The sequence below is a fragment of the Lepidochelys olivacea genome (genome assembly GCF_965140295.1).
Source record: "Lepidochelys olivacea isolate rLepOli2 genome assembly, chromosome: 8".
Taxonomy (NCBI): domain Eukaryota; kingdom Metazoa; phylum Chordata; order Testudines; family Cheloniidae; genus Lepidochelys; species Lepidochelys olivacea.
Genome location: NC_140418.1, coordinates 14,943,413 through 14,959,312, shown reverse-complemented (window position 1 = coordinate 14,959,312; position 15,900 = coordinate 14,943,413). Strand labels below are relative to the sequence as shown.

Here is a 15,900-nt window from a genome sequence, read left to right as displayed (position 1 = left end):
AAAGGGCTGAAAAAACCAGGAGCCGAGGATTTCTTTGCTCTTGCACCAAGCACAAGGACAGAAAAAGGGAGAAAGAGCTCGAGTGATGAATTATTAAACATGTTTTGCGCTGTACAAGATCCCCAAAAAGCCAGTCCGTAACCCAGAGCTAAGATGTTCATGGATAAAACAAGAAATGCTGAGAAACCCAGAGGCGGTGCTAACGTGGGGTGTGAGAGGGGCAGGAGAGGGGGTGTACAGTTATAATTACGAACAAGTTACATTTGCTCAGCTAAAGACTGAGCTGTCATTGGGTTTAAGAGGATTTTCACACACACCCCATCCTCTCTCTCAGGATTGCCACACACCCACCACCTTCCTTCCCTCCAAGAGCAGCAGCATCAATGAGTCTCTTTGTGACGCTGCCTGCAGCTGCTGATGTGTGGAGTGGTCGGCTCTTTCCCCTAGAGACTGACACATTTCCCTCACGATGTGAAGTCTGCTTCCCTAGAGACTCATGTGGAGAGTTTGCTTTCAAATGTCTGACCCTGGCTGTGGGTGGCGTCGCTAGGCCAAGCTACATTATTCCATTAGTTAAGAGACAACACAAAGATGAGTGGATAATTAGATCTTAAGGAAGAGATTTAACAAAAATACCAGTTGCTATCTTATCTGGCCACTGGAGTTTGCATATGCTTTAAAAGTGCTCATGTCTGACATCAAGCCAGTAAAAGAAAACACTCCTACAACTGTTGCTTATACTGTAATGAGCTAGTTGGCGTTTGGAGATGTGCAACTTGATTTCCTAAGCGACACTGTTTATACTTGAAACATACATAAATACACACACACAGTGTTTATATTTTCTCTCAAGGAGATCAAACTCAACACTCCCCAGCACACTAAGGAACCAACTGGAGGGGGCCAAAACCTGAGAGTACCATTGTGCCCCACCTATACCCATGGCAATGGGGCCAAGGGGGAGGAAAACTCTGCAAGGTTCCCCCTTCAAGCATGTCCTCCAAATTCTTTCACAAACAGCAAGGCATATTTCCCCCAAGCAGGGGGCTTGCAACCCTAATTCTGTGGATCCCCTGAGCTCTGCTATAGGCTTGGACCATCTGTGCAGATGTTCTCTCCTTCTAGGACTGCTCCATGGTCCCAGGTGGTTCCCCCTGCTCCCTGGGAGTGAAGCTCCATTGTAGCCCGGGACTATATTACCTTTTCAGAAGAGTTCCCATGGGCCGCCAGTGAATGATACAGAGTCAGTCTTCCCAGCTCTGTTGTAGCCAGCACTGCGTTTTTTGCTCTCTACCAGTGGGACTTGGTTATAGGCAAGTTAGGGGAACATACTGTTCCATAAGCATGATCAAAAGGCCCAGATCAAAGCCTTAGAAAGCTGGTCAGATGTGGTCTAACAAAAACATGACAAAATTCACAGCTATCAGAGAGAACAAATGAACTTGCTCTATCCTCAGACAGCAGGCCATGTACCACCACTGCAGTATTTCGTATAGCAAGATTTTTAAATCGGAAGAATCAAAAGTTAAGCTATCAACCAATGAAGTTCAATACCCGTCACCGCCACCACCACCACCTTTAGCATTTTCCTGTTTATTTTATTAAGCTTTCTGTTTTAGCATAGTTCACGGGAGAGAACAACAGATGTTTCATTCCAATCCACCTGCATCTTTCCCACAACACAGAAATTTGGTAAGAACAAAGACATATTAATAAATAGGTTAAGAGATTCAGGATGGAGAGATTGCAAGATGTTTGATAATAGTTTTACATTCAAAATACAGATGGATCCAAATCAAAACTTAGATCCAGGCTTTCTTGCAGTTTGAATTCCAGTCCAGATCTTTGAGGCTCACCTTGGTCAAAGATGGAAAAAGCTGAGAACCACTGAACCCTATAAATTACACAAACCTATATATTATATAAATTGATGAGGTTGGAGAATTAAGAATGCCAGTGACTGAGCAATAGGAGGCAAGTGACAAACTAAAGTATAAATGCAGACTTAAGAGCTCCTTCTTCAAGAAATACACAGTTCACCCAAGGGCCACATTTTAAAAGGTATTTGGGCCCCTAAATATGCAGACAGGCACATAGGCATTTCTGAAATTCTCACAAGGCACCTATCTGCATCTTTGGGCAACTAAATACTTTTTAAAACATGGCCCCCTCAAAATTGGACACAACAATGCTCCGAACAAGGGTACCCTGAAAGGTATCGGATACAGTTTGCTTCCCCTTATCAATTGCCTTTGCTAATCCACAACAAGCAGAGACATTCCTGCTCATTACCCTCCGCAGCAGGACTGAATTGCAGCTGTATTACCCCCGTAGCACTGACTGGCTACCTCCATCCCACCAGTCACTTCCTGGAATGTAAGTGGTATGGCTTTAGGTCAGTTTTGGAGCAATCTCCTGTGTGCTTTACAGGAGACAAACAGAAGCGGCTTATGGCTTTTTATCTTAAGAGTACTGGGTTTCCCAACCAGAGGGGTAAGTATATGTAATCTCCTTTTGATAGTAATAACAAATAGTAGGAACAGGTTAGGGAGATGCAGAAACACACAAAATCATGATTTATTCATTCATTTATGTTGCAATTGATTATGAAAGTTTAAGGAATGGGTAAATTTGCAATTTACCTTCAAGCTCCCACCACACCTTCCCTAGTGGGAAAACTGATCATGTGATGCCTAGACTCCCTCTCACTGAAGGCAAAGTTAAATTGACTGCAGGTGTGGAGGAGCTGTCCTTGTGCAACATTCAGTATTTGGAATAACAAATGTTTTTGAATCCTTCTGTTCTGGAGCTAGATGTAGGTTGATTTTACTGTATTTTTAAAGTTTGGAAATCTTACTGTGGATTGCACACAAATGTCACTAAATTATTTCACAAGATATTTTTTCGTGAAATTACTTTGAAGTTCTGGTCGACATGAATTTGAAACATAGATGAGGCCAGCATAGCTCCTTCACACTGCTGCATTCCATGAGAAATTATCAGTAATGGCATGGACTTTGAAAGGGCCTTTGTGATGCTTTGATATTATATTGGTAGCAATGCTCTTGGAGAGCAGAGTAGATACCCTAGTGGTATTGTTCCCCACCAAAAAATAAATAGTAAAAATATTGTTTGTATATACACACAAAAGTGATAGATTTCTCTCTCAAGAGGGTGTAAGGACCACTACTGAATAACACAGTGCTCAAACCTTGGCTCGGTATGAAATTTTGCACAACCAGCAACGTAACAGCCAGCACACTGGGAGATGAAATTCTAAAACACTTTGCATAAGCCTGCAAATGTACTGACTGCAATGGGACCAGGACTGCGGCCTATCATGCTCTACATGACACAGAGAAAAATATCATTGTACTTGTTTTTAGTATTGGGAAAGTCATTTTAACCATCTTGATACTGGTTAGAGGGAGAAACTGGATTAATAAAAAATAGCTCCAAAGTATCTAGCTTTTTGGCTACAGGTCATTTTACAAGAACTCTCAACACCTGTCTTAACAGAGCAATAGTTCGAATTTTATTTTAAAGCTAATGTTGTCATTATACTAACAATTTTAAAAATGCTGTAAATCCCCCTGAATGTGTAGAACATTTTCTGTTTTGTCAAGTCTGGCAAAGACCTACAGTATTTTAGGGTGGATTAGGTTTATTTTGCTAAACTCAAGCCAAGGTCAGACCTTGTATGACTGGAACTACATGAATCATTCCTTCCACCTAGTTTCCTACCCTGGATTATCAGTGTGCTTGATTAGAGTAATTAGCATTAGGCTCTCTCTTTAGTATTTTCTTCTAAACAAACTCCAAGGCTGAATAGCAAGAGATTTTTATTTTCCTCTCATAGCTATTTAATAAAATCTGAAGGCAGAACATTTAGGAAGCAATAAAAATATATTAAATCTAATTCCACTAGCTCTTACCTTTAGTTTAAATGATTTTTAAGTGTCATTACAACTGTAGGTTTCAGAGTAACAGCCGTGTTAGTCTGTATTCGCAAAAAGAAAAGGAGTACTTGTGGCACCTTAGAGACTAACCAATTTATTTGAGCATAAGCTTTCGTGAGCTACAGCTCACTTCATCGGATGCATACTGTGGAAACTGCAGAAGACATTATATACACAGAGACCATGAAACAATACCTTCTCCCACCCCACTCTCCTGCTGGTAATAGCTTATCTAAAGTGATCATCAAGTTGGGCCATTTCCAGCACAAATCCAGGTTTTCTCACCCCCCCCCTTTTTTTTTTTTTACTACAGGACAGGCCTAACAAAGAAAATAACAGAACGCCACTAGCCATCACCTTCAGCCCCCAACTAAAACCCTTCCAATGCATTATTAAGGATGTACAACCTATCCTGAAGGATGACCCAACACTCTCACAAATCTTGGGAGACAGGCCAGTCCTTGCCTACAGACAGCCCCCCAACCTGAAGCAAATACTCACCAACAACCACATACCACACAACAGAACCACTAACCCAGGAACCTATCCTTACAACAAAGCCCGTTACCAACTGTGCCCACATATCTATTCAGGGGACACCATCACAGGGCCTAATAACATCAGCCACACTATCAGAGGCTCGTTCACCTGCACATCCACCAATGTGATATATGCCGTCATGTGCCAGCAATGCCCCTCTGCCATTTACATTGGTCAAACTGGACAGTCTCTACGTAAAAGAATAAATGGACACAAATCAGATGTCAAGAATTATAACATTCATAAATCAGTCGGAGAACACTTCAATCTCTCTGGTCACGCAATTACAGACATGAAGGTCACTATCTTAAAACAAAAAAACTTCAAATCCAGACTCCAGCGCGAAACTGCTGAATTGGAATTCAGTTGCAAATTTGGATATTATTAATTTAGGCTTAAATAGAGACTGGGAGTGGCTAAGTCATTATGCCAGGTAGCCTATTTCCCCTTGTTTTTTCCTACCCCCCCACCCCCAGACGTTCTGGTTAAACTTGGATTTATGCTGGAAATGGCCCACCTTGATTATCATACACATTGTAAGGAGAGTGGTCAGTTTGGATGAGCTGTTACCAGCAGGAGAGTGAGGTTTTTGGGGCGGGGAGGGGGGCGGTGAGAAAACCTGGATTTGTGCTGGAAATGGCCCACCTTGATTATCATGCACATTGTAGGGAGAGTGGTCACTTTGGATAAGCTATTACCAGCAGGAGAGTGAGTTTGTGTGTGTGGTTTTTGGGGGAAAAAAAAGGGGGGGGGATGTGAGAAAACCTGGATTTGTGCTGGAAATGGTCCACCTTGATTATCATACACATTGTAAAGAGAGTGGTCACTTTGGATGGGCTACTACCAGCAGGAGAGTGAGTTTGTGTGTGGGGGGGTGGGGGGGGCGGAGGGTGAGAAAACCTGGATTTGTGCTGGAAATAGCCCAACTTGATTATCATACACATTGTAAGGAGAGTGACCACTTTAGATAAGCTATTACCAGCAGGAGAGTGGGGTGGGAGGAGGCATTGTTTCATGGTCTCTGTGTATATAATGTCTTCTGCAGTTTCCACAGTATGCATCCGATGAAGTGAGCTGTAGCTCACGAAAGCTTATGCTCAAATAAATTTGTTAGTCTCTAAGGTGCCACAAGTACTCCTTTCAACTTACTCTCAGTTACATTTTAGCTTCTTATAAATCTAGTACATATAAGTATACTTTGAATAAAAGAAACAGCTACCAACTCTTAGTTCTGTCATACAGGAGATATATACCTGGCAAAGGCTAGCAGACAATCTTTGCAATACGAGTTTTAGGACTAATGCACATTTAGCAGTTAATCCAATCTATTTGAAAGCTCTAATCAAAAACTGATTGCAGCAATAGATTAAATAGTACCAGCTACATTAAACAAGCGTAATCAAATACAGAGTTGCAGAAATTTGAAACAAAACCAAGGAACTAAACAATGGCTTAACGTGAAGGGCTTCAGGGGAAAACACATATTTGGTGGTCCTAGGTCTCTCAGCAGTGGTTATTAGACTACATTACAATAATGAATGGCATATACATTGTAAGTAATGTGTTTAAAAGGCTCAGGATTGTAATGATATCCAGAGTGATTATCAGGAAGCCCTACAGCAAAATCCATACAGATCAGAAATTTTTTTTTTTTTAAATAACTGTTCTGTCAGAAACCTTTACTTTTACAACCTCCCAACCCTTTACTGGAACAAATACTCTCCTGAATGTAAAATAAAACCTAACGCTGTTAAATTTTCTTTAAAGAATGCATGATCTCAACATTCAAACATGGAAGTGCTACATCATTCAAAAATAGATTGTAAATATGTTTTTTCACACTTTCATTTGTTTTGTGTAATTATGGGCCAATACCGAAAATGTGTTTTCTGGTTCACTCCCAGAAATCAACAGAGGGACTAATATACTAAGCTACCCAGGACAATTATGAGTAATTTGTTTATTGGAGTAAATCTACATTTTCTCCAAACATAAAGGCTTGGGGCATCTTTGACTGAACTCAGTAGAAACATACCTTTGACTTCAGTAGGAGTTGGACAGGACAGTTGGGCCATAAATTATCCAAATGCATTTTAAATATGCCTACTGTACTTATAAGATGGTAATTTTAATTACAGGCAGGGTGTGTATCTCATGATTAGACCGGAAATCAGAGAGCCATGACTCCTGGCTGTTATTCAGCTCTTAAATACCACCATGATAGGTACTAAACAAAAACATAAGATAACCTCAGCTCTGCCACTGAGTTGCAGTGGGACCAAACCTCTTAACTTCTATACAACTTTGTGTATTATTATGCCTAAGAACGTTGGGAGGCTTTATGTCTGTTAAGTACTTTCAGTAATCTGGAAGCAGGATGATGAATGAAGGGTTCTGTTTCTGTTATTAAACCACAGCGGATGAAAAAGAGGAAGTACCCTAGCAATCAAAACTAAAAGATGAAGTACACTGATTTTCCATAAAGTTCAACTTGTTTGAACTGCAGTTCTTGGAATAATTAGCCAAGAAAGCAAAGTTGACAGTAACCAGATCCTTACCTAATTAAATCTTAAGTCTCATTTCTAGCACAATGCCTGTCAAATCATGAGGCCAGCTTCAAACAGCTGTTGCCTCTGTAAATTCCACAAAGGGGGAGACAGTACACAACGTTCTTCCCTCAGCTCCAAGCTCTCAGTTGTACTTGCCCATAGGCCATGTGCCACCTCGCATGGCTCAGAGAGCAGCCTTGCACTAAAAATGCTATTCCCAGCATTGTGCCGGTATTATGGTGATGATTCTGATGCACCTAACATGGGGGCACAATTCAGTACAACATATGTTTGAAGTTGCTAAACTCAGCCTGGCCAATTTCAGCTTCACAGACAACATACAGGAGGAAAAATAAACTGAATTAGTTCTTGCTGTTAGATGGGTACGGGAGAAAGGAACGTGCCCCCTTCCCTCCCCCAAAATCTGTCCTTCCTACAGCTCCTTTTAAAATATTATTTTTTAAAAATTAAAAATAAAGAGTAAAATTTTAAAAACTATCCCAAACATTAATTGAACATGCAGGCTAGAGTTCTGGCCTCTCTAAAGCAATCTAGTAACCAGTACCATAGCTGAGGCTCCAAATGATTTTAGGCAGAAGATAATGACAGGTGTAGCTCTGATCTCATCGCCATCCTCACTAAAACCCTGCTGGTACAGGGCCCAATTCTACAAGGTGCTGAGTAACCGCTGCTACTGCTGACGTGAAGGATCAGGCCACTCTATGTAATTATATTTGTGGACCTACAATTTTCTATTTATCAAATAGAAAAACTATTTTCAGGAAAAACAAACAAACTTTAAGAAATATATGTGGTTATTGATTACATGAGCTTTCTTCAAATGCCCCAGCAAAATGAATCTAGTTATTGGAAAACAATGGGCAAAACTCTACTCTCAGCGGCATCTGTGCAACTGTAATGATTTACCATGGAAGTTAAAGATAGAAAACAGACGTAGTAGGTCATACAATCCACCTCCCTGTCAGGGCAGGATTGTTCACTACAATATTATTGAATGTTTTTAGTGCTAAATCCAGAATAGATTTAAATACATGATGTGAAGTCATTTCCACAGCTTTCCTTGAGGGCCCATCTTTAGTCTTCTTCTCCATAATATCCTAAATAACTCCTCTCCCTCCCTTGGGGTTTATAACCTTCAACTACTTGTACTCTGTTAAAATGTCTCCTCCTTAAATGTTGCACGGCCATGCTATAAATACAGGTATTTTAGGGTCTAGTTCTTCAGTCTTTATTCACACAAGTATTTTCATTTGTTTCCACTTATGTTTTTAAATGTTGCCTTAGTGGAACTGGAATATAAAGGCCAAGTTCTGTCTTCATTGGTTTGCTTCAACCCAGTTTGGCAAGATGGACTTTGAAAAAGAAACTGCAATCTTAAAGGGGTCTCACCTAGGTAACTAAGTGTAAAATGTTGCCTTACATTTGCTTGCTGTGTGCTCTCACAGCAGCAACAGTATTTTTGCATTCCATTAAAATTAGTGAATTGTCTAGTCTAGAGGGAAATTATTCTTTTCCCTAGTAGTCTAGCAGTCATAGAAAGCCAAATACTTATTTGCTGAATGATTTATAAAACAAACCAGACACAGATACACTTGGGTGTTGTAAACAACAGAGGGTCTCATCCTGTAGGAGAAATCTGGATTAAATTATCAAGTCTTTAGCGATTAGAGACATCTTAGTCAGATTTAAAAGAGCAGAACAAATGTTGAAGTCTTCCCTCTGTCTGAACATAAACTCCTATTAAAGGCCTGGCTCATACCCATTATATCCACACAAGGGGAGATCACGGTTGTGAAAAACCTACCTGGTTTTCAACAGACAAAGATAATCTAGTGGATTTTATGTGGGGTTTCCATTTCTTTGCATAATTTTTTTTAACTTCTATATCCGTCTGAAGTGCTTACATCATCATAACGTGTATTTAGACACTGGAGACTCTAATTTCAGTCTGCAACTGAAAACTTTAACCATCCTAACAAGTGAACACAGAAGCGATGAGAATTTTAAGGCTCTTGTTAGAAGCACTATGAGAAAGCAATAAGAAACCTATGGAACTAACTGGAAGCCTGAAAGGGAAGGTGAATAAGTGGGGTCCTTGGTGATTGGGTAGTAGGTTGTGGCAAGTGGATCAAACGAATGGTCACGATGGAAAGTGTATTGATATCAAAGGGCACATATAAAAACAGCATTGCCAGTCCAAAGTATGTGGTCAACATCACAAGTCAATACCCCTGAAAAAGAATCATGAGACAAATAGGTTCTTTTTACTTGCTTCCTGCTTTCTGAGCTCTTAGAAAACATTTAGGTCATGGTGTCAAGCTTCTTCTGTAATCAGGAAGGTTAGAAACCTGTTTGTTTTAAATGAAAGTTTAGGTTCTTGCCTAATCACATCTCTATGAGCTGGGGTTAAAAAAAAAAACAAAACACACACCAAATGTCATGGGACTTGCAAAGAAATTGTGAGAGTTGGCAATACGGAGTGACAAAGCTCAGTTGGCCCAACTAGTTAGCAGCCTGGAGACTCCTATTGAGTTAATGGTTTTCATGCATTAAATTGCTGGCTTTACCTTTCCAGTCATCTCTGTCTACACACACACACACACACACCCAAAAAAGATGGGGCAATGTGGAAGGAACACTAGAAGGGGATTCTTGTGGAGATTTTCTTTCCTACAGTCCCTTCCTGTGCATTTTGCCACAGAGGATTTTCAGACCCAAAGTCAGTCTAAGAGTTCTCTGCATCAGGGCACCCAATATTTGGCCCCATATTTACAAACAAATTTAATCTCTGTTACAGATAACACTTTAGATTACTGAAAATAAAATTTTTGAAATCTGATTTGTTTTCACTACTTATACTGTTTTTTTAGTATTTGCATCAACAGAGGGACAAGGAAAATAAGGTAGTTTCATTTTTCTTCACAGTCAATTCATACTTAATTTCCTATTATCTTGCCTTAGCAGAATGTTACAATATCTGGGTTGGGGAAAAGAAATCACAACTTTCCACTTAAATAAATATTAATAACAACAAAACATTTTCACTGGCCCATGGTTTTGTAAAAGCTTATTTTCAGTAATCCTTAAAAGTGGGACTCAATTTGACCTGACAATGTCCTTTTAATCTACGTAAAACAACTAACAACAATAACAGCTGTATTACCAGAGGAGTGCAGCAATTCACACTTAGCATCTGCATCACAGTGCAATCTGCTACAAAGCTTAGCCTTTCGTCCAACCCCCAAAATTAAACACTGATGTTTTTACCAAGTGTCTAAGTGTCTTTCCTGATTTTTACCATTTTCAGATATTAGTCCCAAAGCCAATAATGCTTCTTTCAGTGCTAACATTTTAGTGGCCAATCTCACAAGGTGCTGAGCACCCTAGACTCACATTAGCTATGAGGGTGCATTGCTCATCACCTTGCAAGCTTGAGTACTTAGGGACTGAGCCTACACCATCACTAGCCGTCACCTTCAGCCCCCAACTAAAACCCCTCCAACGCATTATTAAGGATCTACAACCTATCCTAAAGGATGACCCAACACTCTCACAAATCTTGGGAGACAGGCCAGTCCTTGCCTACAGACAGCCCCGCAACCTGAAGCAAATACTCACCAACAACCACATACCACACAACAGAACCACTAACCCAGGAACTTATCCTTGCAACAAAGCCCGTTGCCAATTGTGCCCACATATCTATTCAGGGGACACCATCACAGGGCCTAATAACATCAGCCACACTATCAGAGGCTCGTTCACCTGCACATCCACCAATGTGATATATGCCATCATGTGCCAGCAATGCCCCTCTGCCATGTACATTGGTCAAACTGGACAGTCTCTACGTAAAAGAATAAATGGACACAAATCAGATGTCAAGAATTATAACATTCATAAACCAGTCGGAGAACACTTCAATCTCTCTGGTCACGCAAACACAGACATGAAGGTCGCTATCTTAAAACAAAAAAACTTCAAATCCAGACTCCAGCGAGAAACTGCTGAATTGGAATTCATTTGCAAATTGGATACTATTAATTTAGGCTTAAATAGAGACTGGGAGTGGCTAAGTCATTATGCAAGGTAGCCTATTTCCTCTTGTTTTTTCCTACCCCTCCCCCCCGATGTTCTGGTTTAACTTGGATTTAAACTTGGAGAGTGGTCAGTTTGGATGAGCTATTACCAGCAGGAGAGTGAGTTTGTGTGTGTATGGGGGTGGGGGGGATGTGAGAAAACCTGGATTTGTGCAGGAAATAGCCCAACTTGATTATCATGCACATTGTGTAAAGAGTTGTCACTTTGGATGGGCTATCACCAGCAGGAGAGTGAATTTGTGTGGGGGGGTGAAGGGTGAGAAAACCTGGATTTGTGCTGGAAATGGCCCAACCTGATGAACACTTTAGATAAGCTATTACCAGCAGGACAGTGGGGTGGGAGGAGGTATTGTTTCATATTCTCTGTGTATATATAAAGTCTGCTGCAGTTTCCACGGTATGCATCCGATGAAGTGAGCTGTAGCTCATGAAAGCTCATGCTCAAATAAATTGGTTAGTCTCTAAGGTGCCACAAGTACTCCTTTTCTTTTTGCGAATACAGACTAACACGGCTGTTACTCTGAAACCAATACACCATCAAGGTCAATTGAAGTTTTGCCATTGATTTCAATCACAGCAAGATCAAGCCCTTGAAGTCTGACTGGTTTTTAAAAGTTACTACATAAAGTGTAATGAATAACATGCAATACTATACAATTGCTAATCGCATGTTACATCCTCTTAGGACCAAAGTAAAATGTCTCTGTTCACTGAAGTAAAAAGTTTCTAGCCCCTAAATTTGCTGAATCAGATCAGGAATTTGGCAAGCTTCTTGTCTGCTGCAAAGCCAGGCTCTATGGTTTTTCTAACATAATGGTAAAACAAAATATTTCCATCAAAGTAACAATAAAACAGGCTTTCTGACCTACATTCGTTATTTTAATCTTCACAAGAGAAATATTTTATGATCTCTAAGAGACGGGTAGTTATTTAATTGTGATAAATTCTGTAAAAATGGGGGAGAAAATTAACAGACTTCCTAAAATTAATGAAATACGTGCTGACACCTGCAGGCCAATTACTTCCCCGCTGGGCACATCTAGCATATGTTTGTTTAACAGATATATTTTGCTCAAATACTGTCTGTTGCTATTCACCATGCTACATTTTTCCTTCGTTTTGTTTTTATTTTAAAATGAATAAATAAAACCAAAAGATCCCTGTAATGTGTGATAAGAAACACCCCCAAATGAAAGCAAACATGCAAAGCTTTTCAGCGTGTGTAACTTCAAGATTACAAACTGAGTAGTTTAAAAAACAGGTTTCAGAGTAGCAGCCGTGTTAGTCTGTATTCGCAAAAAGAAAAGGAGTTCTAGTGGCACCTTAGAAACTAACCAATTTATTTGAGCATGAGCTTTCGTGAGCTACAGCTCAATTCATCCATCCGATGATCCGTCCATCGGATGGATGAAGTGAGCTGTAGCTCACAAAAGCTTATGCTCAAATAAATTGGTTGGTTTCTAAGGTGCCACTAGAACTCATTTTCTTTTTAAAAAACATGGTTTGTTTCTATAATCACATATAGCTTTCCTAAAATCCTATTTACTCACTTCCATTATGTGCAGTCACTCCTACTGGCAAGTATAGAGTTGGTGAACAATTTCTGTATGTGGGGGGAAGCATCTTCTAACAGCTGTTTCTCCTTGCAATGCCTATCAATATTCTGTGGAGCATTTATTCACTAATTCCAAAAGTAAAATGACCACTTGACTGATATCCTGAAACTTACTATTCAACTCCAACACAAAAAGTATGTGCTCAATCCTGTGGGTGTGCTGAATGTCTCCTCAGAGCTTCTGAGCAATCCCACCTGCCATTGATTTCAGTTTGGGTAGTTGAGAGAACTCTGCACTTTGCAGGGTACAGCCCTGAACAGGATACTTAGATGCTTCAGCAAAGCACCACACTTGTTAATCCAGGCCAGCATACATCACTTACCTGCACACATTCCTATTAAGGATTTTTTAAAATGTGCACAAGTTGCTTCAAGCCAGCAGCAGTATTTAAACAAAAACTCCCAAAACATACCCCTATGGTATTATACACAAGTACCTGACACTGCAATAGTTACTATGCAACACAGGATTGGGTGTTGGACCCAGTCCTGCAGTCTTTACTTAAGTAGAGCTCCCATTAACTGCAGTCGTAGCTACCTAAACAAAAACTGCAGGGTTGGACCTATCCCCAGGACTAATCCCTCTACTGTATAGGCAGGAAGGTTCTTTACATCTAAAAACTGGACAGAATAACTGGAAAATACATGTTATTTACTGAGAAGAACTGAAGAGATGTTAATTACCATCAATGTATTTTTACTTTTAATGCATTTGACACAAATATGAAAACTTTGGAAAACAAGGTTTTAGCCTTTAAGATATTAGAACAGAATATGCAGTGATCGGACAGTTATTCTTTGACATATACCCAGATTGCATTTTAAGACTTCATCTTAAATATCCATTTAGAAGATGCCATAGAAAACTCAGACATGTTTGTTTATTTCCACAATTCTATTCTCCTCCAACTGCGCCTTGATATTTCCAGTGGCAGGTATAATATTTTATATTTTTACATGGAAGATGCAATATATAGTGTCTTTTTTACCAATATATTTAAATAACTAGAATGAATCTGTCTATAGGAAAATGGAAAATAGAATAAATTAGATAGCTAATATCCAGCTGCACCAATTCAAGGAGGACAGATTTATGCAATACTAAGTACAGAAAGGAAAAATAAGTTTACAACGCTACTGTGAAAGGAGCAACAAACTTCAAACTGCTTACACTGCAAAAATATTCTGAATCATATTTATTAAAATTATATTGTATAAATGCTCATCCCAAATGAATTGAACCCAAAAAGGGTTATTCAAGAAAATAAAACACTACTTTTTGATAACTAAATGACATGGTAAATTACTGTGAGTTAAGTTAATCCTTATTATATTTGCAATCCTGTAAGACATAAAATGCCAAGTTCTGTCCTAACTTATGTCCCTGAAACCCCACTTGAAAAATGGGATTTTATAAGTGAAACTGAAGGCCAAATTTGGCCCAACATAATAGTTTACCCAGCCATCCTGTCACATGTCACTTTCTTTGTGCTTCCAGGTGAACAAGGAATGCCATTGCAATTGTTCTCTTATCAGGTGAAAATACTGCACTGTTTTACTTTCTCGGAGAGTGAACAAAGAATTAATAATTTAGGAGGTGGCGCTCTCTACTTTTTAAGAGACTTTGATCTAAGCTTTAAACCATTGTATGACCACAGCCACCTTATGCAGAGAAGATCCTGGTGACTGTCACTGTACTTGGTTGCCTTTCACAAAAATGCAGATTTTTGTTCATTGTAAAACAAAACAAAGGCACTATCAGGAATGCAAGAAAATGTGTAAGTTTGCAGCATGAAAAGTAAGCTTTTATCAACTATGTTCAAAACCGACCTCTCTCCTGGATGGGAGCTCCAAATCATAAGGCTGGGGTACGCAACTTTTCAGCCTATTAACTCAATTTTAATTTAGGCCCAACTGCATCGCACTGATTTTTGCCAAATCCCGCGGCAGACAAAGCCTCCAGAAAGTTTCTCAGCGGGTATAATTTCATCTACTTCGGTGGAGTTACAGTTACACCAAGGAAGTGTTGGACGACCCAGCTCCTTTTCTTTCTGAACAACCCTCAGCGCGCAAAGGTCTGGCTACCAATGCAAAACAACACCCCCCCCCCCCCGCCCCTAACACCAATGAATGAAACCGCCAGTCGGCGGGATCAGCTACGCACCCAGCCCACTCCCCACAGCCTCCTTCCACCTGCTTCAGCTGCAGCCACCGTGGCCGCGAGCCCCGCACCAGTCAGTCCCCGCCAGACCCAGCGGGGCGAGGGCGCGCGCCCGGTGCGGTGCAGCGGGGACCCAGCACGGCAGCCCCGTCTCTGCCAGTCACCCCGCAAGCTGCTCCGCTCCTGCGTTTCCAGGCGGAGCTCCGCTGCCCAATTCCCAGCCTGCGGAGCTGCGGCTCCCCCCCCCCCCGTCCTTTGCAAACACCCCCCCCAAAAAAAATACCCCGCAGCTCGGCGGGAGGCGAGAGCACCGGGGCATCTCGACAACTGTACAAACGAGCCCCAGCTGCCCGCGGAGACCTGCTGCCCCCCCCCCGCCAGCGCTGAGCCCGGGCAACTAAGCGCCCCGCTTGGCTGCTGCAGGGGGGCGCCTTGCAGCCCTGGCCGCGGCGGGCGGCACGCGGGCGGGCTTACCCGGGAGATGGTCAGCGGGGTGCTGAAGTCCTTGCCCCCCACCAGCCGGAAGCCCCAGGGCGAGGGGCCGGTCAGAGCCACGGTCTGGGACATGCTGGGCGGGCTGGGGCGCGCGGCGACCGGGAGCGCACGCGGCAGGGACGCTCTGCTCCTTCGCCTCAGCCGCAGCGCCGGCTAAGCCCCGGCCCGCCTGACGTCTCGGCTCCCCCCACTCCCCGCCCGAGGGGCGGGTCCCTGCCCGGAGCCGGCTGCGGGGGAGCGGGCTGGGGGACAGCGCCGCAGGCCGGGCACGGGGCCGCCTGGTTCCCCGAAGAGCCAGAACCCCGCCCCCGCAGGGAGCAGCGGTGAAAGGCCCGGAGAGTGGGGGAGAGGCGCGCTCTCCCCCCGCTAAACCCCTAAGGGTGCCCCCTCCTCTTCCCCTGCTAAACCCCTAAGGGTGCTCCCTTCTCTCCCCCTGCTAAACCCCTGAGGGTGCCCCCCG

The 15,900-nt window shown here is 41.9% G+C and overlaps 1 protein-coding gene across 1 annotated transcript in view; it reads right to left on the bottom strand.

Annotated features, from left to right (window-relative positions):
* PDLIM4 (PDZ and LIM domain 4) overlaps positions 1–15,606 on the bottom strand; it is a 105,445-nt gene extending 89,839 nt beyond the window's left edge. Inside the window, exon 1 of the mRNA XM_084636656.1 lies at positions 15,420–15,606. Coding sequence (XP_084492782.1) covers positions 15,420–15,512 — 93 coding nt within the window. The 5' untranslated portion in view covers positions 15,513–15,606. The remainder of the gene's footprint in view (positions 1–15,419) is intronic.
* Between the last annotated feature and the right edge of the window lie 294 nt (positions 15,607–15,900).